The sequence below is a fragment of the Schistocerca gregaria genome, chromosome 2 (genome assembly GCF_023897955.1).
Source record: "Schistocerca gregaria isolate iqSchGreg1 chromosome 2, iqSchGreg1.2, whole genome shotgun sequence".
In the NCBI taxonomy this organism is placed as follows: domain Eukaryota; kingdom Metazoa; phylum Arthropoda; class Insecta; order Orthoptera; family Acrididae; genus Schistocerca; species Schistocerca gregaria.
The window spans coordinates 685,982,806-686,005,921 of record NC_064921.1 but is presented as its reverse complement, the minus strand read 5'-3'; the positions used below and the strand labels follow the sequence as shown (position 1 = coordinate 686,005,921).

The 23,116-nt window shown below is 43.0% G+C and overlaps 1 protein-coding gene across 4 annotated transcripts in view; it reads left to right on the top strand.

Moving 5' to 3' along the window:
- LOC126334765 (uncharacterized) overlaps positions 1–23,116 on the top strand; it is a 1,160,035-nt gene that overhangs the window by 1,066,924 nt on the left and 69,995 nt on the right. For all 4 annotated transcript variants that reach the window (XM_049997344.1, XM_049997343.1, XM_049997345.1 and 1 more), the window contains one exon: positions 7,907–8,090. In XM_049997344.1, coding sequence (XP_049853301.1) covers positions 7,907–8,090 — 184 coding nt within the window. The remainder of the gene's footprint in view (positions 1–7,906; positions 8,091–23,116) is intronic.

The following is a 23,116-nucleotide window of genomic DNA, read 5'->3' as shown; positions in this document are numbered from 1 at the left end:
ATGTTGCTTCTTCCTAAATATATGACTGTTAGGAAAGATTAGAGAGATTCCAGATTACGCAGAGGCTTATCGACAATAGCTCTTTCCGCACACCGTTCCCGACTAAAACATGAGGAGGAGGAGGGACAGCAGTACATAACGCAACGGTCTAGAACAGGTCATCGCAGCCTTCAGAGTAGCTCTTAAGCTTGGTGCTGCTGTGTCGCACATTCGCAGGCTTGAACTGCAGTAGGGCGAAGAGCCAGCGATAGACACTTGGCTCAGCGAGCCCGTAAATTTGCCGTTGCGCTCGTAAGGCACGGGAGACTCGTTGACACTACAGTGGCGTTTGGTAAGAGACGGCTGAGGACGTTCCGCTAAAATTAACAGGCGGGACGTACATACTACTGGACAGACCTGGTATAAGCCAGGACACGTCCTGATGGAATAATTTGAAGCTACTCCAGGGCTGGACAAGAATATGGAAATACGAAGAACATGACGCATTGGGCCAAATGGCTCTGAGCACTATGGGACTGAACTGCTGAGGTCATTAGTCCCCTAGAACGTAGAACTAGTTAAACCTAACTAAGGACATCACATACATCCATGCCCGAGGCAGGATTCGAACCTGCGACCGCAGCGGTCTCGCGATTCCAGACTGCAGCGCCTAGAACCGCATGGCCACTTCGACCGGTCATGACGCATTACCACACCCTGTACGGTGTAGGAAAATCGCTGACATTAAAAAATGTGTCTCTTCTCGGAATGGGTAAATACCGTTCCTGTATGGTTTTCAAGGGAATAACACCCCATTCTTCCTGTAAAATAGTAGCAAGTTCAGGTAACTATGATGGAGGTGAATAGTGATCACGAACACTTCTCTCCAAAGCAGACAACAAAGGCTCAATAATACTGAGATCAAATGACTGTGGTAGTCAGAGGAAATGCGACAATTCATCCTTCTGCTCACAAAATCTGTCCGGAACTGTGCTAATTGTGTCAACACAGGCCCTGCCGTCATGGAACATATCGTTACCACTGGGAAACAACCACTGTATCATGGGATGGACCTGATCAGCGAAAATGGTCACGTAATCTTTGGCAGTAATGAGACCTTGCAAAGTAACCATGAGGCCCATGGGACACTAGCATATGACTGACCAAATCATCAGCGAACCTCCGGCACGTTTCACTCTTGGGACGTAAACTCGGCCACAAGTTGTAAACACTGTGAAACGAAACACATCCGAGCAAATGACATTTTTCAGTTGCTCCATAGGCCAAGTTTTGTGTGTTCAGTACCACGTTTTCCTGGCGAGAGCATCAGCATCATTGGTGAATGATTTTATAATTCCATTTCGCCGTTCAATTCGCAGCTTGTGGAGCTCCCTTCGTGTTGTTTTCTTGCTGACAGGATTCATGGATGCAACATCGAGTTGTGCAATGATTTTTACAGCTCTTTCATCACAGTACTCTTCAATGACTGGGTGTCACGAGCACTTTCGTCACGAGCACTTTCGTGTGCGTAGTGAGTTAGCGGTATAAATCTTCCCCTGCTTGCGTTATATATCTACGATACGCTGCCCCTCTAATCACCAAACACTTCATCTCCCTTGGTTACAAAAGTGCCCGCCATGGGAGCACGAACAGATTGCCCACGTTCGAATGCATAGAGATCAAGACGTAGTGTAGTCACAACACCGCAACATGGAGGCTTGACTATTATCTGCATTTGTGTTCAGTCATTCATATCTTTGTTCAGATCCTGTAGTTGTTTAACTTTATTACGAATGTACTTCATTTATCGTTAGATGAACAGGCACCCAAGTCAGTGATATAAGATTCTCTTGAAGCTTTTCTTGTTCAGTATTACAACAATTTGACACGAGAGTGTCGAAGTTTATTTTCACACTTCTTGTTTCTGAAAAGTGACGTACTAAAGTTTTGGAAACTAACTAATTTTTTACGATCATCGTCTTAAAGTTGTCTTGGTGGCATATGATGCTAAAATACCCAATTACAAAGGCTGTGAAATAATGACAACTGTCATGTTAAGAAATAGTAAAATGGAGGTTGGAAAAAAATGAATAACATTTCTTATTTACCGGAGCAATTGTCCACCAAGTTTCAGTTTGGAAAAGATACTGAAACAATCAGCACATTACTATCGTCTTTGCCGTTCTCTTGCCGTCTAGTTTTGAAGAAGTTTCTTCTTTTGAAGTGGCAAGAGAACAGGATAGGAGGCTGTGTTGAAAAGAAGAAATCATTTTTAATACATTTTTTTTAAAAATTCCGTATAGTGAGGAAGGAATAGTCAGCGAACACTAATGAATATTATACATGCGAGACTGCCTTTGTCACCGTGTGTGTGTGTGTGTGTGTGTGTGTGTGTGTGTGTGTGTGTGTGTGTGTGTCTGTGTGTGTCTGTGTGTGTGTGTGTGTGTGTGTATGTATGTATGTATGTATGTTTTACACCCTTAAGCTGAAACGGCTCGTTGGATCTGGGTGAAATTTGGAATGGAGATAGCGTATACCCTGAATTAATACATAGGGTACCATAGGTATGTATACTTTCCAAAGGGGTTTTGGTGGGAGAGAGAAAGTAGTGTAGCCCACAATACAGTAATATCCGCACTTTATTCATCCAGTATTTGAGAATGAGAGCACTTGCTGACTTGCAACAAACTTTACGCATAGTATCAATCCTAAACGAAACTTTTCCTCGCCGAAAACCTCCACAAAATGATAAAAGGGAAAAAAATTTTCGCTTTCTACATCTTCGCTGTTCATCTAGTAAAAATTCCGCACGAAGATTGATGTCTTAATTTAGTCCTTCTTTATTACTTAACGGTGTTCGCCACACGTTTTGCAGAAAGTGCTCAAATATACTGCTGAATGTACCAACAAAATTATGTCATTGTATGACACGTAGTTCCGCACGCATGATGCCATAAACAGTGAGATGCATGACAATCTGCCGCAAAGCGATATTCACAACACATTTCGAAGACAATATCCTTAGAAGTCGCTGAATACACCTACAAAAATATATGACTGTACGACACGTTTTTCAGGAGATATGACTTGGTTATCACTAAGATTCATGAAAAACTGCCACATCATGCATAACATTTAAATTTATTACTTCTTTACTACTAACTCTATTAGCGACACATTTAGCAGGAAGTAGCCATATATACCATTGGATGCACCTGAAAATTATATCATTGTACAACACATATTTCGCGACGTAAACTTTGATCTGCGTGAAAATGAAAGTTCAAGGCGAAAATCGCTAAAGATACAGATGAAGTATGTGAAGAAATACGTGTGAAGTATTTTAAATATATGTAAAATAAATCTGACGTGTGTATACGCGGGCAGGGCCATGGGGAAAGGCTCAACCTAAACCCATGGAATGAACTTATTAGAGACATTGGTTACGATCTGGAAGGAAATATTGTGAGGGTAAGAACAACCAGCTTCCTAATGGAGTGGGAGCTATCACGTGGCGTGCGAAGACGGGAGGAGGAGGTGGACAGAAGGGAGGGTGAATGAGGAGATGGATAGAGAGAGGGGAAGAAGCAGATGGGCAGAGAAAAGAGAAAAGAGGAGGAAGAGATGGACAAAGAGAGGAGGAGTTGGAAATGGACAGAGAAAGGGATGAGTAGGAGATGGACAGGAAGAGAGGAGAGGAGAGGAGAAGATGGACAGAGCAAGGAAAGAGAAGGAAATGGACACAGAGTAGAGGTGGAGGAGGTGGTTAGAGAGAAGGTAGAGGAGGAGTTCGGCAGTGAGAGAGTGAGAATAATATGGGCAGAGAGAGGGTCAGGAGATCAATATAGTGTGGGGAGTCGAGGTGATGTACAGAGATGGTAAAGGTGGAAATGGATAGAGAGAGGGGGGAGGAGGAGATGAACTAATAGAATACTGGAATAAATACATTCCCGCGTAACGCCAGAAACTCAGATTTCTGTACACATACACAGAGAACAAGAAGTCTCGAAACAATGTTTACAGAGACGTGTTGTGGTAGATATGTGGCTCTACATCCACACAGACACTGTTATGACCTTCCCCGTGCTAATCATTTCACAAACAGTCGTGAGATTATTAGCCTCTTTTCTGGCGCATTTTGTGGTTCGCTACTCGGTCGTGGACAAATGTTTTCCGTGAAGTAAACTAGTGAGTTGGGAGCGACCTGAGCTCTGTCAGTTTTTCACAATGTCTCAAAATATGGTGTTTTATTCTTTGATATCTGCAAGTGGCTCGCGCGGCAAGACTTTCAAGAGTAAGGGCGCATACTCGTAGAGGTTTCTTACGACGACGAAATAATCTATTCATTAAATGTGTATTTGAAATGCATTCAGTTTGCGTTGCAAGCCATTCATTATCACACCTGGGCGTTTCGCCTTCCTTCAAGAGCAGGGTCAAAGGGAAAAAGGAAAGGTGGGTTTGACATCCCGTCGACATCGAGGTCATTAGGGACGGAGCACAAGGTCGGATTGTATCAAGGATGGGAAGGGAAATCAGGCGCGCCCTTTCAAAGGAACTATCTCGGCATTGTGCGATTTCGGGAAATCACCGGAGCCCTAAATCTGGATGATCGGAAGCGGGTTTGTACCGTCGTCCTCGTCGTCCTCCAGAATGCGACTCCAATGTGCTGACACCGCACTCGGTGAGTATGTTCGAGTCGTCTCGCTCGTGAGTTTTTCCCTGCCCCAGTACCGAGCAGCTCCAACAGCACAAGTAACGATCAAGACTGAAGTGCTTACTGTCTACATCTACGTCTACATTTATACTCCACAAGCCACCAAACGGTGTGTGGCGGAGGGCACTTTACCTCCCTTTCTTGTTCCAGTCGCGTATGGTTCGCGGGAAGAACGACTGCCGGAAAGCCTCCGTGCGCGCTCGAATCTCTCTAATTTTACATTCGTGATCTCCTCGGGAGGTATAAGTAGGGGGAAGCAATTTATTCGATACCTCATCCAGAAACGCACCCTCTCGAAACGTGGACAGCAAGCTACACCGCGATGCAGAGCGCCTCTCTTGCAGAGTCTGCCACTTGAGTTCGCTAAACATATCCGTAACGCTACCACGCCTACCAAATAACCCTGTGACGAAAAGCGCCGCTCTTCTTTGGATCTTCTCTATCTCCTCTGTCAACCCGACCTGGTATGGATCCCACACTGATGTCAATACTCAAGTATAGATCGAACGCATGTTTTGTAAGCCACTCCTTTGTTGATGGACTACGTTTTCTAAGGACTCTCCCAATGAATCTCAACCTGGCACCCGTCTTACTAACAGTTAATTTTATATGATCATTCCACTTCAAATCCTTCCGTACGCACACTCCCAGATATTTCACAGAAGTAACTGCTACCAGTCTTTGTTCTGCTATCATATAATCATACAATAAAAGATCCTTCTTTCTATGCATTCGCAATACATTACACTTGTCTATGTTAAGGGTCAGTTGCCACTCCCTGCACCAAGTGCCTATCCGCTGCAGAGCTTCCTGCATTTCGCTGCAATTTTCTAATGCTACAACTTCTCTGTATACTACAGCATCGTCCGCGAAAAACTCGACTAGAAGAAGGGATCGGTTGGTAGGACACGTTCTGAGGCATCAAGTAATCACCAATTTAGTGTCGGAGGGAAGTGTGGAGGGTAAAAATCAAATCACAGAGGGATGCTACTGGGTGAATACACTAAGCAACTACGCCACGCAACGTAAGGTGGTTTGCGGAGTGTATAAGAGGTCGTATTAGATACAGCACCAGCAAGCTACCCGCCTACGGCAACTAAATCTATTACTGTCTTTCCGATGGCATGAAAGGTAGGTAGCTATATGCTACTTAATGTACCATCAGCAATGATCTTGTTCCATTACAATAAACAAAATTCATAAATGTCACATGCATTCCATTAATTCTTATAACTAGGAGGCACATCAAAAACGTACGAGAAATAGCTTCACACGTAACACCGAGTAGTACACCAAAAATATAAACAGTGAAAAAAAAAGTGAGTACAGACAAAGTGATAATTCTAACAGCCCATTAACTGGTAATAGGGTTATCTACATTCTTATAAATATGCAAGAATATGTTACGAAACCTTGAAACTGTGGAAATTAAACTGATATAAAGTCATGATTTCGACGTTATTTATGCTCATAAGCTGTACAGCTCTAATGCATTTTGGTTTAAGCTATCGTTGTAAATCACATTAAAAGGACATCAATATACAGTGCCAGTATTCCTAAGTGCGAACACTTCCAAAACAAGTTACTTTGTATCAATATCCTTTTATTGTGACTTATGAGGTTGACGTAAACAGAAATTAAATCTACATACAAATGTAGACACACACGAGGCAATAAGTATCCTACGAGTTATCTTAGAAGATAGGTTAAGGAAAGACAAACTTAAGTTTATAGCATTTGTAGACTTAGAGAACGATTTTGATAATGTTGATTGGAACACTCTCTTTCATATTCTGGAAATGGCAGGGATAAAATACAGGGATCGAAAGGGTATTTACGATTTGTAGAGACACCAGATGACAGTTATAAGAGTCGAGGGGCACGAAGGGAAAGCAGTAGTTGAGAGACGGATGACAGAGGGCTGGAGCCTATCTCTCATGGTGTTCAAAGTGCAAAGGAAACAAAAGAAAGATCTGGAGTAGAAATTAAAGTTCAGGTAGAAGAAATGGAAACTTGGAGATCTGCCGATCACATTGTAATTCCATCAGAGATAGCAAGGGACTTGGAACAGTACTTGAACGGGATCGACATTGTCTTGAAAGGAGGATATAAGATGAACACCAACAAAAACAAAACAAGGATAATGGAATGTTGTCGAATTAAATCAGGTGATTCCGAGGAAATTGGACTAGGAAATTAGACACTTTAAGTAGTAAATGAGTTTTGATATTTGGGCAGAAAAATAAATTATAATAGTCGAAGTAGATAGAATATAAAATGTAGACGGGCAATGGCCAGGAAAGGGTTTCTGAAGATGAGAAATTTGTTAATATCGAGTATAGATTTAAGTGTCACGAAGTATATTTCTGAAAGTATTGGTATGGAGTGTAGCCATGTATGGAAGTGTAACATGGACGATAAACCGTGTAGAAAACAAGAGAATACAAGCTTTTGAAATGTGGTGCTACGGAAGACTTCTGAAGATAAGATGGATAGATGAGGTAATTGATGAGGACTACTGAATAGAACTGGCGGAAAGAAGAATCTGTGGCACAACTTGGCTAGAAGAAGGGATAGGTAGGTAGGACACGTTCTGGGCCATCAAGGGCTCACCAATTTAGTGCTGAGGGAAGCGTGGAGGGTAAAAATCATAGAGGGATGCTACTGGGTGAGTACACTAAGCAGATTCAGAAGGACGTAGGTTGCACTAGTTACTCGGAGATGAAGAGGCTTGCAGAGGATAGAGTAGCATGCAGAGCTGCATCAAACCAGCCCTTGTACTGATGAGCACAACAACAACAGTTTGTGAGTATAAAAAACAATATAGACGAGCGCTAATATGATCGTGATCTTGTATTATGATGTTCTGTGATTCAATAAAGAAACTGAATTGCCTTTCCATCAGGTTTACTTGACAGTAGTGACTGAATGTTCGAATGATTTTCGTATATTCCATTATTTTATACGTCCGGTATTAAACCAGATTGTAGGCATAAACTCATTGCAGAACTTGAAGTGTGACTGTTACATTATTCCAAGAACCTGCAGAGTCCAGACTTAAGGTTTTAAGCTACTGCTTATTGATAACAGGAAAGTTATAGTTCATTGGAGGCTTGCTATCCCAAGGGTCCACAGAAAGTACGGAGTTATGTACAACTCTGGTGAGGGAGCAGAGCACCAGTGATGGCGTGCTTGCGTCTGTGTGCCCGGCAGGTACAAGTTCTTCGTGTTCTCGGCCTTCTACGACGCGCGGGACGAGCGCGTGGTGCGCGTTATCGGCGCCACCAAGACGCGCGGCCCTGAGCGCGTGTGGTGCCGCCTGTGGTACCCGCCCGCCAACGCCACCGCCACCAACGCCACCAGCCTGCCCTCCGTCTCCGTGCCCGCCAAGGTCAAGGTCAGTCACCCACAAGTCGAGCCACAGTTCCACTAACTGTGGAGCCAGTTATCGTTTCTGCTACCATCAGTCAAATCATGTAGTCCAGCAAACTCAATTTTCTCCACAATGTTAAAATTTTATCAAAAACTTTAATTTGTTGTACTGATGGCGTTTGCGTTGATACATCGTCTACCTCGACTTCAGTTTTTGATTGTAATACTCTGGTTTCCACAACTCAAGCACAAAAATTACGATATGATTATAGTAATGTGTAGATTGTGATAAAACTTACCGAAAGCAGTTTATTTTAGAATTTATACCATTTAATATGCAGTGAATTTGTCAGCTTCCTGTTGCCTCTACATATGCACATCTATACACCGGTCGTCTTTTTATTATGTGTAGAGGAGGGTGCATGTGGTTAGCGACGTCGTTATATTGTTGTCATGAGTGGGTGTCGATACTTCCTTTCCGACGGCTAAGGCATTGGTGACGATATCAGCTATATGCTTAATTGATAATATCGTAAGTGTCGATTGCTATTGAGGGGAGTAAAGCCTTTCACTACAAATTTAAAGAGGAAGTGTTTTATACACGATCTCATTAACTGTTTGCAGATACTCTTCCCCAAAATTCTCGAAATAAACCGGTCTACCATTCGCCTTCTCGTCTACTGACCGACCTCAACTATTCGTTCCAGTTCATATCACCTTGAAACGTAACGCGTGAATATCTAACCATCGTGGCTCTGTCAAGCAGCACACCGCCAATGCTGTATTCGAAAAGCAAAGGCTTGTTTTTCCTTTTCATTTGCATTACCTTGCATTTTTCTACACTTAGAAGAAGCGGCCACCAACTAGAAATTTTTACTCCAGCGGAGATGAAGCCGTCACAAAAGCAGAAGTTGGACGCATACCATATTAATCTTCACAACAGATTCCGGATACTTTTGATCAGATATTGCACTTGCTATTCATTGTACATAAAGGCGCCTCGCTATAGACGTTCACTTTGACGAGCTGCGTACACCACAAACGTTTGTGGTTGCCCTCATGAAATCTTTATTAGGTCTAAATGGTATCACTCTCTTATTGGAAGAGAGAAAGACAGCTGTAATAAAGGTGTGGCGCTTCAAGAATATAGCATCAGATATCGGCCATCAAAGAGCGTTTTATCCTTTTCTGTCCTTGGCAGTCCTCGACAGCATTTTCAGGCTGGTGAACCTCTGATTAATACTGTGGCCACAAAGAAAAAAAATCTTTTAACGTGACCACCACAAATTAAATTTAATCTCCCTTCTCTCTGTAAACAAACTTCCATTACAAAACGTCCAAAAAAAGGCAGATACCTGTTCCATCTGTCTTCTCTCACCGTAACAGCTCCAGCTAATGTCTCCTATCACTCAAAACGGAAAAACAGCTCCTCTTTGTCAACCATTAAACTATCTACTAGTTCAGATGACGCAAACGATTTGTAGCGCCGAAATGTGACACGTTTAGTAAATACCACTGAAGTACGTCGTGATTACGTTTTGTATCACTTCTTTGACACTACAAGCAACAACCATTAAGTGATACGGTGAAACAAATCTATAAGCCATTATTTAAAGTAATTGAAACGCAATTTCTATGAACGCCATAGTAGTAGGTAGTTGCTGTTTTCATGAATGATCGTAATTTGTGGTTTACTATTCGAACATTTTCATGAACAAGTTAGTTGTCTTCCTTCCAAAGATTCCTATTCGAGTTCACTAAACATTTCCATAATAACCGCGTGTTTATCGAACCTACCGGTAATAAATGTATCGGAGTAGCTCTGAACTGGTTCGCGGTCTTCCTGGTGGGGACCTCAAACAGTCTAGCAGTACACAAAGATTGGGCGCACTACTGTTCTATACACGATCTCATTAATTGTAGATGAGATACTCTTTCCTAAAATTCTCGAACAGCACTGGTGTCCAAAATTAAAGCAACAAACCGCTTTTCCCCCGTTCTGTGTCTAATTCACGATTTAATCATACAAACTGTCAGCAGGCGTCCGTAGAACCGTATTCTACACGGAAGAAGGCATCCTGGTCAACGGACAACCAAGGTAACGATGACGTCAGGGCACCTATCAAAGGGGGTAGTGTTTACCAGCTAGTCCCATATCCACAATCGCTGTGTACACAGTGAAACAGTGACAAAATGTGCAATATGGCACAGAGAAGAAGCCTACCATACTCTCTGCCGTGGACGGCCATAGGAAGACTGAAAGCAGGACAGCCGCAAACTGGTGAGGTCCGATGGCTTTATGTGAATCGTTCTGTTGCTTCTCGTATGTGGCGACAGTTTATAGAGACCGAAACTTTATCTCAGAGACAAGCGCAGGACTGACCAAGTGTGACATCCGAAAGAGAGGACCGTTAATTGGTTGTAAGGGCACGACGTTACCGCCTCAGAACTGCATGACACCTGGCATCTGACCTCGCGGCATCCACTGGACATCTTGTATTCAGAGAAACGGTGTACAGATGGTTTCGGCAGAGTGGACTTTACTGTCACAGACCTGCTGTATGTGTACCTCTGACGCTTCTTCACCGAAGGTAACGTCTGGCGTTGAGTCGTCAACATATCATCTGAACGATCTAACAGTGGATCAATGTTCTTTTCAGAGATGAGTCCCGATTTAGTCTGATGAGTGACTCCCAGCGGCCGGCCGGAGTGGCCGAACGGTTCTAGGCGCTACTGTCTGGGACCTCGCGACCGCTATGGTCGCAGGTTCGAATCCTGCCTCGGGCATGGATGTGTGTGATGTCCTTAGATTAGTTAGGTTTAAGTAGTTCTAAGTTCTAGGAGACTGATGACCTTAGAAGTTAAGTCCCATAGTGCTCAGACCCATTTGAATCATTTTTGACTCCCGGTGGATTCACATATGGAGGGAACGTGGAACAGAATTTCGAGACCCAAACATTGCGGAAAGAGACCGATATCGAGGAGGATCCCTAAAGGCGTGGGCAGGGGCTACTGTACCACTCGAATACCTCCTCACGAAATTGTGTGGGTGAATCAGCAAGGTTTAACTGCTGACAGATATCGTGAAGAGATCTTGGGATCTCATGCGTGGCTGTTGCGAGGTGCAGTGGTCCAGACTTCGTAACGCTCGACGATAATGCTGGCCCTCATAGAGAACGGGTGATTGATGTTTTCTTGGAAACGGAAGATATTTCATACATGGCGTGGCCTGCTCGCTCTCCCGATTTGTGTCCCATAGAGCAGTGTTTTTCGACCTTTTTGAATATGCGACCAATTTCCAGGCAAAATAAACGCAACCTACAAAATTTTCGTATGTTGCTTTAATTTTGGGCACCAGTAATAAGGCAAATATTATAAGCCAAGCAAGTTATCGCTGTTATAGTCAAATTTTCAATAGCTCAGTACAATTTGGTCCTTTCATATGACTACGGAAAGATTTCTATTGTCTTCGGTGCTCCAGTCCCAAGAATGCCTCAGGTGGCATGACGTTACGTGGTACCGATTTTCAGCACTACACGGTGCCAAGAAGACGCCTGGAGCCTGAAGTCTGAGCCTGGCCACACAAACAGGCTGCTCAAGAGGCGACAATCAGTGACCGCGTCCTTCGACAGTTCCGTCATGTCTTGAATGCGCCCCAGCTGGACTACACGCTCTGCAAACCTTTGAGATACAACCGCTGCGAGAAGTCTTCAAGGAAATCAGGAAAAGTCTGGACACATTTTCAGAGTTGACTAGTCATCGTAACATGGTCTTAAACGTGTAGAAGTAGGAGTTTGAAAACCTCCGAGGGTTTGCTGATATCTTTAAATATAGTAAGTAGCATGACGCGCAAAAAGATTTCACCCTCATAGTTTTTGTTAACTTCAATGGATTTTTTTCCAGCCTGGTTCAAATTTCTCTGTTTCTCGAGTAAATAAATTTGTTTCGAACCGTGCACAATGCTCATTTGCAGCATAGCTAACCGCTTATTTCGAAGAAAATTATTTCCCTCCAAAAATCTTTTGGATCTTAAACAGTTAAACTACGTAACACTTGGAGAACACATGCGCCATAGCAAAAACATGTGGATATGAACATTTTATGAACAGTCTAGTCACATTAAAGTAACGACCGTCTATGGACGACGTCAACGTGAAATAACCACTCTCGGAACGTAAGTGGGAGCAACAATAGTGGAGGGTAAATACAGCGTGTCGCGTGTATGCGGGAAACAGTTCAGTCGTTCTAATGCGTAAAAGGAGCGACTTATCAGACATCCAAATGGCACGATCATTGGCTTTCGGGCCAAGGGTGTGTAGATAAAACGCCATTCTTTCACAAACGCAGCCCTCTGGCCTTACACCTACGCACACTCAATATCATATCCCAAAGGAATATAACCACCTGACGTTTATCGCTTTCAACACTTTAACTCTTCCCCAACTATCCTACTCCACATCAGGGCTCCTCTTCCTTTTCCCCCTCCATCCAGTCCCATGCGTATCCTCTTGTAACAACTGCCCTACCCACACAATATACTACTCCTCACCCTCTGTCTTTCCCACCAACTGTGTTTCCCACATCCATCACAACTCCTACCTCCATAGTTTTCCCACCTAACAGATCCATATCTTTCCACCCACACCCCTCATCACTAAGAAAAATATTCTCTCCTCCGGCAATACTTCTCACCCCAGTACAGGTCGATCAGATTCTAAGTGAAAGTGCAGTGCTTCGGTGTTTTTGTCGGAAGAATTCCACCTTCCTGATATATGTTTTCGCAATGTATATCTTTTTATTTTTTAGCTCTTCGACTTTGGTTTTTCATTTAAAAAACAAACTCTCCTCTCTAAACTCCGTTCGAACAGGCCTTGGAAAGCCCAAATCCAATGACCGGCTACCGTGTCTTTTTCAGCCCACAGGCGTTACTGGATGAGAATATGGAATGGCATGTGATCAGCACCCCGCTCTCCCTGCCATACGTCAGTTTATGCGACCGCAGCCGTTACTTCTCAATCAAGTAGCTTCTCAGTTTGCCTCACAAGGGGTGAGTGCACCCTGCTTGCCAACAGCGCTCGGCAGACCGGACATTGACCCATCCAAGTGCTAGCCCAGCCCTACAGCGCTTAACGTCGGTGATCTGACTCTAACCGGTGTTACCATAGCGGCAAGGCCATTGGCATTTATAAAGCAAAACATCATCAAATTTTGTTTCTGTTTCTCATTATCATTTCTGTTTAATTCACTCGCTTGAAAAGCGGAAAACTGTACCGCTGACAGCCCATCCACCGCTCATATGACGGTCGTAAATCGTATATACGGGATGTCTTCTTACCAAGCCCTCACGTGGGAAATGCAGTCATACAAACGCATACAATAATAGAATGCAACGAGGTTAAAATGCTTTCGATAAAAGTGTAAACCGTAGTTTTGCAATAATGTGGTGCACTGCTAAAATAGATTAGATACGACAAGATTTAGTCTCAGGGTAAAATGAAGTATAGATGATATAATTAATTTACAAAAATAAATTCTGTGGGGATTGAGCTTGATCCTCCCTCGTTATCACGTATAAAACTTATAGTATCATAAAAAACATCCGGAGCTCTGATAAAACTTGTTACATACCATTTATGAAGTGCTAGCAAAATACACCTCTTAAGAGATTCCAGAAAGAAATAAAGTAAAGAAGAAAGTAAAAAAATGGTAGCGCATATGATTCTCCCATGTTTCAAAATGGAAACGTCGTAAGCACCATAAATACTATGAAATAAGGGTAATTTTAGGGTAATAAACCCACATCAGATGGAAAAGGTAATTTGTCCCTATTTATTTTCTGTCATTTGCTCATAAAATAGTGGAATATACCTAAAAATCTTCTACTTCTTAAATCAGTCTGAGGAGCATTAAGTAAGTCGTCAGGATGATTTTTAATCTAGCTGTAATTGTTCTAGAATGTTCATTATTCTACTTTTAGGCTTGCAAGAGCTGATCTATACCGCTCACCGTTTTCATTATTACTTAAATGTTTCCAACTGTGAGGTGCTGCTCTCCGAGTGACTATTATGTACTTTAAAGCTGTCGCTGAAAGAACCTGTAGCTGAAATCCCATCCAGTTTGTCCAATATATCATTTTGTGCATGTGCCACGTTCTATTCTGTATACCCTAATCTCGCAAACTGGTGGTTTTACCAGTGTTGTACTGATTTTCTTCTGTGTAAAAACTTATCCCTATGTCGGCTTTCTTGAATAGCTGTCCTAGCTTATCCAAGACCGTACCTAAGCATGGTGATTTGGCAAAATTAATCCTTTTGTATTTATTACTTTCTCATGCTAGTGTTATTTAATCGGTTATATCTACATGGTCGTTTTCAACTTTCCGCTCAATTAGTTCAATGATTTTTGCGCTCTGAAACCGTTGTTAGTAGTTACTCTTTCCAAGATATCAAGTTCCCTTTTTACTTCATCAGGTTGCTTAGAATATGTATGATAGAGATAAAATAGACTAGGTTATGGCACACTGTACGGCAGGAACCGTTACTTATTGTGCAATCCGTGGTGTCTGCCACGCACTGTAATCTAAGCATGTGGCTCTGCTACCAACAGACAAGGCCCCCGTCACAGTATTGGCCGACTCGCTCCAGTCGCAGAGTTCGCTCTATCCGTCTGTCTGAACAGAGGGACGGCTAGTCTCGCAGCTGCTCTCTCTCTATCGGTGACCATAGTTACTTCCAGAGATTTAATTCTTACTCAGCACCCGTCTCACTCTGTGACTGTCCTCCTTTGTCTTACTCTGTCCATCGATTGTACACGCGGTGATTCAGCTGCTCCTACCGGAGTCGTTTTATGCAACCCGTAACGTTATATTCAGCCTTCAAAAACCAACCACCAGTTTCCATATTCTCTCATTCGCTGTGTGTGAACTATACGTCATACAGAAGAAATTGACAGGAACTTTATGTAAAAAAAAATTTAATGTTGTTAAATTTTGTATTGGTATACGTTTTAGACGCAGAGCATGGATTTCGATGGTTGGTTGATTTGGGGAAGGGAACAGCGAAGTCATCGATCCCATCGAATCAGGGAAGAATGGGAAGCCATCCTGGCATTTTCCTGAAGCGAGTTAGGGACGGTTTTCTAACTGCTCAAGCAAAACTTATAAAAGTGATCTTTAAACGCACCCGACTCCCAAATTCACCGGTCAGTATTTCTAGTACTTTGCGATGACACTCTCTCTAATTATTTCCCACATTCGACTTTTTTGGCCTTTATTCACTAGCCTTATTAAGCCATCGGCTTAGTCTAGCACTTTGACGTTTGTGTAACCTTACCTAAAAATTTTGTGAGTTTTAACAGCATAAAGTAAGCATTTATATAGTTGTATTCGTCAGCGTTATATTTGTAAGCGTTATGTTTGGATCGAATAGTCAGCGCAAATAGGTTCCACGTAACGTTTTCAAAAGTTGTTTTTCTTTCACTGCTCTCCCTCGCACGTTTCAGTTGATAATGTTAAGGAATAGTCCAATCAATAGAGACCAAAAACGGTCGAATATCGGGAATAGTTCGCATAGACGGAAACTTTTGTACGTTGGTAGGAGGGAGTGCCACGAACAGCATTATAGAAATTCTGACTGGTGAGGAATGAGTGTGAGGTGGAGGTGCGTTTAAAGACTTTTACAAGTTTCTCTTGATTAACTGGAAAACCGTGGCCTTCAGAGATAACGTATCCCACTGCAAAATTTAACTACATTATATTTCCTACAAAAGGTCTTTTTCATTTTATTTCTGTAGGACTATTAGGTTGCGAGTATCGATCGAGAGAATATGAAACTATCGCGCGTGGTTTTGGAAGGCTAGATATAGCTTTGCGGGTTGTATAAAACAACCTCGGCAAGGACAACTGAATCTCACTGTATACGCACCGCATTATTTCATGTTTTTCATAACAACCGAATGACGGCTCGATCATAACTTAGCGCAATCGATAACGCGTCAGGGCTCAGATTTGCATTACATGTATTCACCTGCTGGTGAAGATACAGTTCTCCAAAATACGTCGTAGGTATATAAATATTAATTTATAATGGTTAACAACACTAATACTTTTAAACTTAATGTTGTTTTTGCCGATTTCGATATTTACGTGGTGAGAAGCGATTTAATCTGATATGAATCTCTCGTTTCAGTTCTTCTACCTTTCAGTTTTCGTTGGCGATTGACACGAGAGAGAGAACGGTGGCTGCCTCCTACCGCTATAAAGCTGGAGCTGTTTCGGTATCAATAACTCGCGAGACTTGGCGTGACTTTCTGTATATTTCACGCGAGCGCGGCTTGGCGTGGGGGCTGGCAGAAGGCGAGATCTGGCGCTTTCATGCCTTTCCGCAAGCAGCACCCTCTGCGGGACAGACGTAAATAACGGAGAGGCGGGAGGGCCGTATTCCCCTGGCGGGTGCTTATTCTGCTCTGCCGACGCGCAAGTTATTCGAATTTCCATGGGCCGAGGAAAAAGAGCACAAATGGACGAGAAAATATTCTCCCCAACGAAACCTGGCGAGTAGGCGCGAACAGCAGGGGGTGGGAACTGATCCGGCCGTAGTTGCCCTGGGTGTTATATGAAACGCGTTAAGAGCTCGCCACACGGGCTTTGAGTGATTGTGAAAATTGCTTTCATATAGCAGCGCCAGTTTCCAAAGCACCACACGGGTGAAGTGTTTCGATGCAGTCCATTCTGGAACCCCACCAAGTCTTAAATGGAAGTCCACGTCGACCTGTACTTCGTTTTCCTTTTCCTTCTTTAATGTTTTCGTTTCTGTCACTATATGGCCAAGGGAATTTTTTTTCTTTTTTGTTGGAATAAACAGTACCACTGACGAAAGAGTCGTAACCACCAATAATAAGACGTAAATTAATAAAGATACATAACCTCAAAATCATTGCGATCTGATGTTCCTCGCCGATATTAGGTCATTGTTTCAACCACTGTGCCACTTTTATTGCTAAATAGTCTTATCCTGGTGAAGGACAAAATGATTGGGTGTGGTAGAGTACTTTCTCGATATCAAAATAAAGACTGTAAGATAAATTTACTGAAATCCTAGAAGCTAAGAAAAAACGTGTCCCGTTCAAAAAACGAGTCAATCTGTCTGCGCATTTATAGTTTTCCTTTCAGTTTGTATTTAAATGCTAATTTGACAGTCCTGTGATATCCCACCAATTCAACATATTTACCATTATGACCTGATGTCATTAAACGATCTTGTTTTGTTTTAAGACACTATCTTGCTTTAGGGTTCCATAACTTGTTCGCCGTACTGTGGCACGTAATACGTCCACGAAATCAAATTTCACTTACATGTGAGGCTTCCTTACTTTCGTTAATCGTTAACCTCGATGTTACTGTTCCGAATATTGATTATAGAACTGGATAGACATTTTTATTTCTTCGAAAGCGACTACAGATACTCTGTATGACGAATAAAGAGTGCTCGTTTTCTTCTGCGAAGTATGTGAAGTTTTTGTTGTGTCAGAAGGTGCTACCGAAACATGTGCACTGAAGATCCGCCGATTTCGAATGTAATCTGTTGTCATTGGAGCGAGCTGAAAGTTAGTAAGTATTCCTTGAGTAAAAGAGAAATCTTAGAAGTTATACGTACGACTGCAAGTATTAGTTTATAGTGTGTAGGATAATTATTTATATCAGTGCCATAGGGCTATACTTAGCATAGTGTATAGTGTATTGACAGGGACCTAGAAACGATGGAGAGGCTTCGTCCCGCCGTAGCCCTCAGTGGTCCACAACCTCACAACAGGCCACAGCAGTCCACCGACCCCACCGCCGCCCCACACCGAACCCAGTGTTATTGTGCGATTCAGCCCCCAGTGGACCCTCCCGGAAATGTCTCATACCAGACGAGTGCAACCCCAAATGTTTGCGTGGGAGAGTAATTATGCTGCACGCTTATGTGGAAACGTAGCTCCTTACCAACGTTTGCTCAGCATGGAAGCACGTTGCAGAACATTCACTGCTGTCCGTGATGATAACGCACCCTATTGAGACCCATATCCGGCGTTTTTCAATGTCTAGACGACCATCATGAATCCCGCTGACGACATTGTAATTACTATGTTTGAATAAAAATGTCATTTCTGTCCATCACATTGCGTATTTCTCTCACTTACCTTCCGTACTACATTGTAGCAGTTCTTTCTATGCATGGTCCAAGTTCTATCGAGTTATGTTGCTTGACAGTGTCACATCACGCGAAAATTACTTTTCTCCTTAATTTTTTCCCATCAGTGTATTTGATGTCTTAGCTGCTTCAACCTTTATTTAACGTTCACATACGACGGATGGAAGACTGTAAGATTCACAAGTAGATAATCTTTCGATTAAGACTAAATCAGTATTTAGTGAATCACGGATGATCATATGTATAAAAAACATTATGGATAAGTGATTCGAGTATGTGTATCCACCTCACCTTCGGAAAACGGAACACCAGCGAACAGGAATGAAACACAATTCAGAATTAAAATGCGCGAGGTGGACGTTTCAGAGAAGAAGAACATGTGCTTTCCGCGCGAAGAGAATATTGGGTATGCCTTAATAAACGTCATTGGTAGAGGGTGGTACTACATATTTCACCAGACGTACAATCGCAGCGGTTAGTCATTACTGCGAAGTATAACATTCTCGAGGAATTTAATATCGTACTGTTTCACCGGCGACCCCATTCGTGGCAGGTATGCGGCTTTTTATGAGAAAAGGGTACATTAAACGGCGGCGCCCCGGCCGTCCTCAGCAACATTTCTTGCGGAGAGTAATGAAGTGGTGGTGGGAGGCGTCCCAGACACGGTGTATGAACTCCTTTGCTGAAGTTCTCCTCGGGGCTTGTCAGATGCAGTGAGAAAGAGAGAGGTAGAGAGGGAGAGCGAGAGTGAGAGACTAAATAAAGAAGCAGAGTATCAAAGCAAGCTCTCATGAACAGTAATTTGAAAAAATAGTCTCAAAACTGGCGTCAGTAGGGTGGCATGTATTCTACGACAATAATATTTTTGCTTAAGTTATGAATGAGTACGAAATTTCTATGAGTAATGTATCATAATTAACTGACGCAGTGGATTTAAGTGATAGCATAATCAAAAGCCTTCCACTAAACACGGATCGAAATTTCATTACCCTACATTAATTATTTTTGGATGTTGTGATTTTTTTGTCTGTCAGTGTATTTCTCAGCACAACATACCCTTCAACACCCTTACAAGTTTTTCATACTGTTAACAGTATCTATAGTTGGAGTATGATACAACACTTAAAGTTCTTTCATTTTGCATGGTTCTCTCTAGATATTTTTGATTTAATGAACATACCAGATGATTGTGACCTAGTTCATATTTTTTAAATCGTCCTTAAGTATCCAGTGAACATTACTCTCCTCTACCATTATGACCTGCGAAAATGGTACCACCCATAAGCAAGAGTTCCCAAGAAGCTGATTTTTATGTAAGCATAGGCTTCCGCTGCCATTGTCACAGTCAATAAAATTCTTCTCGGCCTCTGACAGCATTGGCAGTGTGTAAAACTTCCGAAGTCTCGGCCAGTATTGCAAGTGACCTTCTTATATATATATACACTCCTGGAAATGGAAAAAAGAACACATTGACACCGGTGTGTCAGACCCACCATACTTGCTCCGGACACTGCGAGAGGGCTGTACAAGCAATGATACACGCACGGCACAGCGGACACACCAGGAACCGCGGTGTTGGCCATCGAATGGCGCTAGCTGCGCAGCATTTGTGCACCGCCGCCGTCATTGTCAGCCAGTTTGCCGTGGCATACGGAGCTCCATCGCAGTCTTTAACACTGGTAGCATGCCGCGACAGCGTGGACGTGAACCGTATGTTCAGTTGACGGACTTTGAGCGAGGGTTTATAGTGGGCATGCGTGGGGCGTGAGGTCTCCACAGTACATCAATGTTGTCGAGAGTGGTCGGCGGAAGGTGCATGTGCCCGTCGACCTGGGACTGGACCGCAGCGACGCACGGATGCACACCAAGACCGTAGGATCCTACGCAGTACCGTAGGGGACCGCACCGCCACTTCCCAGCAAATTAGGGACACTGTTGCTCCTGGGGTATCGGTGAGGACCATTCGCAACCGTCTCCATGAAGCTGGGCAACGTCCCGCACACCGTTAGGCCGTCTTCCGCTCACGCCCCAACATCGTGCAGCCCGCCTCCAGTGGTGTCGCGACAGGCGTGAATTGAGGGACGAATGGAGACGTGTCGTCTTCAGCGATGAGAGTCGCTTCTGCCTTGGTGCCAATGATGGTCGTATGCGTGTTTGGCGCCGTGCAGGTGAGCGCCACAATCAGGACTGCATACGACCGAGGCACATAGGGCCAACACCCAGCATTATGGTGTAGGGAGCGATCTCCTACACTGGCCGTACACCTCTGGTGATCGTCGAGGGGACACTGAATAGTGCACGGTACATCCAAACCGTCATCGAACCCATCGTTCTACCATTCCTAGACCGGCAAGGGAACTTGCTGTTCCAACAGGACAATGCACGTTCGCATGTATCTCGTGCCACCCAACGTGCTCTAGAAGGTGTAAGTCAACTACCCTGGCCAGCGAGATCTCCGGATCTGTTCCCCATTGAGCATGTTTGGGACTGGATGAAGCGTCGTCTCACGCTGTCTGCACGTCCAGCACGAACGCTGGTCCAACTGAGGCGCCAGGTGGAAATGGCATGGCAAGCCGTTCCACAGGACTACATCCAGCATCTCTACGATCGTCTCCATGGGAGAATAGCAGCCTGTATTGCTGCGAAAGGTGGATATACACTGTACTAGTGCCGACATTGTGCATGCTCTGTTGCCTGTGTCTATGTGCCTGTGGTTCTGTCAGTGTGATCACGTGATGTATCTGACCCCAGGGATGTGTCAATAAAGTTTCCCCTTCCTGGGACAATGAATTCACGGTGTTCTTATTTCAATTTCCAGGAGTATATATATATATAATCCAGCTGATTTCTATATTATACGGCAGAAAGCTACGTAATTTACTAAAGAATTTTCAAGCATTGTCCCAGCAGTAACCTTATTCTAACAAGGAGACAGTACGATCCCCTCTTCACAGGTCTGATTCATATTGACAGGTCCCACGTCCTTCTAGCAACAGATACGCTTTGTAGGCCACGAAGTTATGTGATGACCAGCAACCCTTTATAAATGTAAATCAACTTCGTTTTGCTGTTGACACGCTCAGAAACCCAACCACATGGAAAACTCGCCGTTTTTATATACACTCTATGTCGCAATAATTATTATTTTTCATGTCTCTACGATCAGTATCATCCCGATTCCTGCATTGCTCCATATGTTACACAGTGTACTTGTCACAATTGTAGGTACAATAATTTAAATAAATGAGTATACCCATTCGATTCAATGTTTTTGGTTACCTTTTTATTTCCAGTTTCTTTATGAAAAGTTTTGCTCCTTTTTTCAGGATGGAGATCATTAAAACAATAAATAAATCATTGATACTTTGCAAAGTCCTAATAAATCTGTTGTTAGAATTACGTTGGGATAAAAAAAGAAATACCAGCAGCAAGATTTGATCTAGAGCCATCGCTTTCGTAAAACTATGCAGTTACTCGCTCGGCTGCGAACTCCTTGAATACTGGAGGTACACAAGCACACTCTAAAGTTCGAAACTCGATTTTCTCGAATCCGGTTGGGAGGTGAGTCTTTCTGTTTACATAGGTTGAAATTCTTGTCGTACATCTTGTCAATACGAATGACGTCGGTGAGGTGAAATTTACGCGATCCCCTTTGAAGCAAACTTCACTGAACAATATCATGCCCCCAAATTTCATGATGAAATCGTATATCGATATTAATACAGAGGAACGTATGAATGCAATAAATAATTTCGAAAACATGCTTTTCAAACTAATGAATAAGTGTTTTTGACAAAACTACACATAACGTGCAAGAAAGGAGGGCTGTGAAGCAAGTAACAAGGTAGGCGTGGAGCTACTGCTCTGATTGCAAGGCTGAATTTCAAATCCAGTGTCGTATTTAAGGAAAATTTGGTTGATTTTGAATTAAGTAGAATTACACTTTATGTAGGTTTTTATTATAGGTATATGTTGAAATATGAAACAAATGTTAAAATGTGTTACACGGATAAGGATAGCTTAATACATCACGTAACTACATCAAATGTTTATGATGATGATGATATTAAAACTTATATGTAAAGATGGTCTGACACTTCAGATTATTCTCATAAGTTTTATAAAATACTATGCCTCAATAAAAATAAAGTAGGTTTAATGTAAGATGAATTATCGGAGGGCATTATTGTAGGATTCATAGGACTCATAACAAAGAACTAAAACACAACGCATAAAGCGTAAAGCGAAAGATGTGGAACTCTCATAAGCTAAGTAATTAAGCGTTGATTATTACCGAGAATCTGTATTACATTATGGTGATAAATCGGCCCTTCGGCAAGGATAGTAAACAGGGGACATGTTGACGTCGGGACATAAAATCTCTGCGACCTTTACTCCGAGTACTCAGCTGGAAAGCAACTATTCTTAGCAGATAGTAGCGCGAACATATACGCAAATGTGAGCTTTTGAGAATGGACATATTGTTAAGCTCAAAGGAGCCAGCTGCAGTAATCGGCGAATCGCTCCACATTTGAATACGAGCGATTTCTCTGTCCTACAAAGTTTGCAGGAATCTGTGAATCTTGGCCGAACACAGTGTCAAGAAGGAATCTGTCGACCTAGACAGAAGTCAGACGGTGAAGACCGAGCAGTCGTCAGAGAGGCACTCAGAGCCCCGGATTCTCCATTATCATCGATCCGACGCGCAACTGACGCTTCACTGACCACAAGGACCGTTAATAGGCGGCCCACAGAAATGGGACTGAGCTCACGGCGCCCCTCTCCCGTTTCGCCCACTATCATTGACCTCTGTACACCAACAAGCACGTTTGCAGTGATGTCGGACACATTCGGGCTGGAA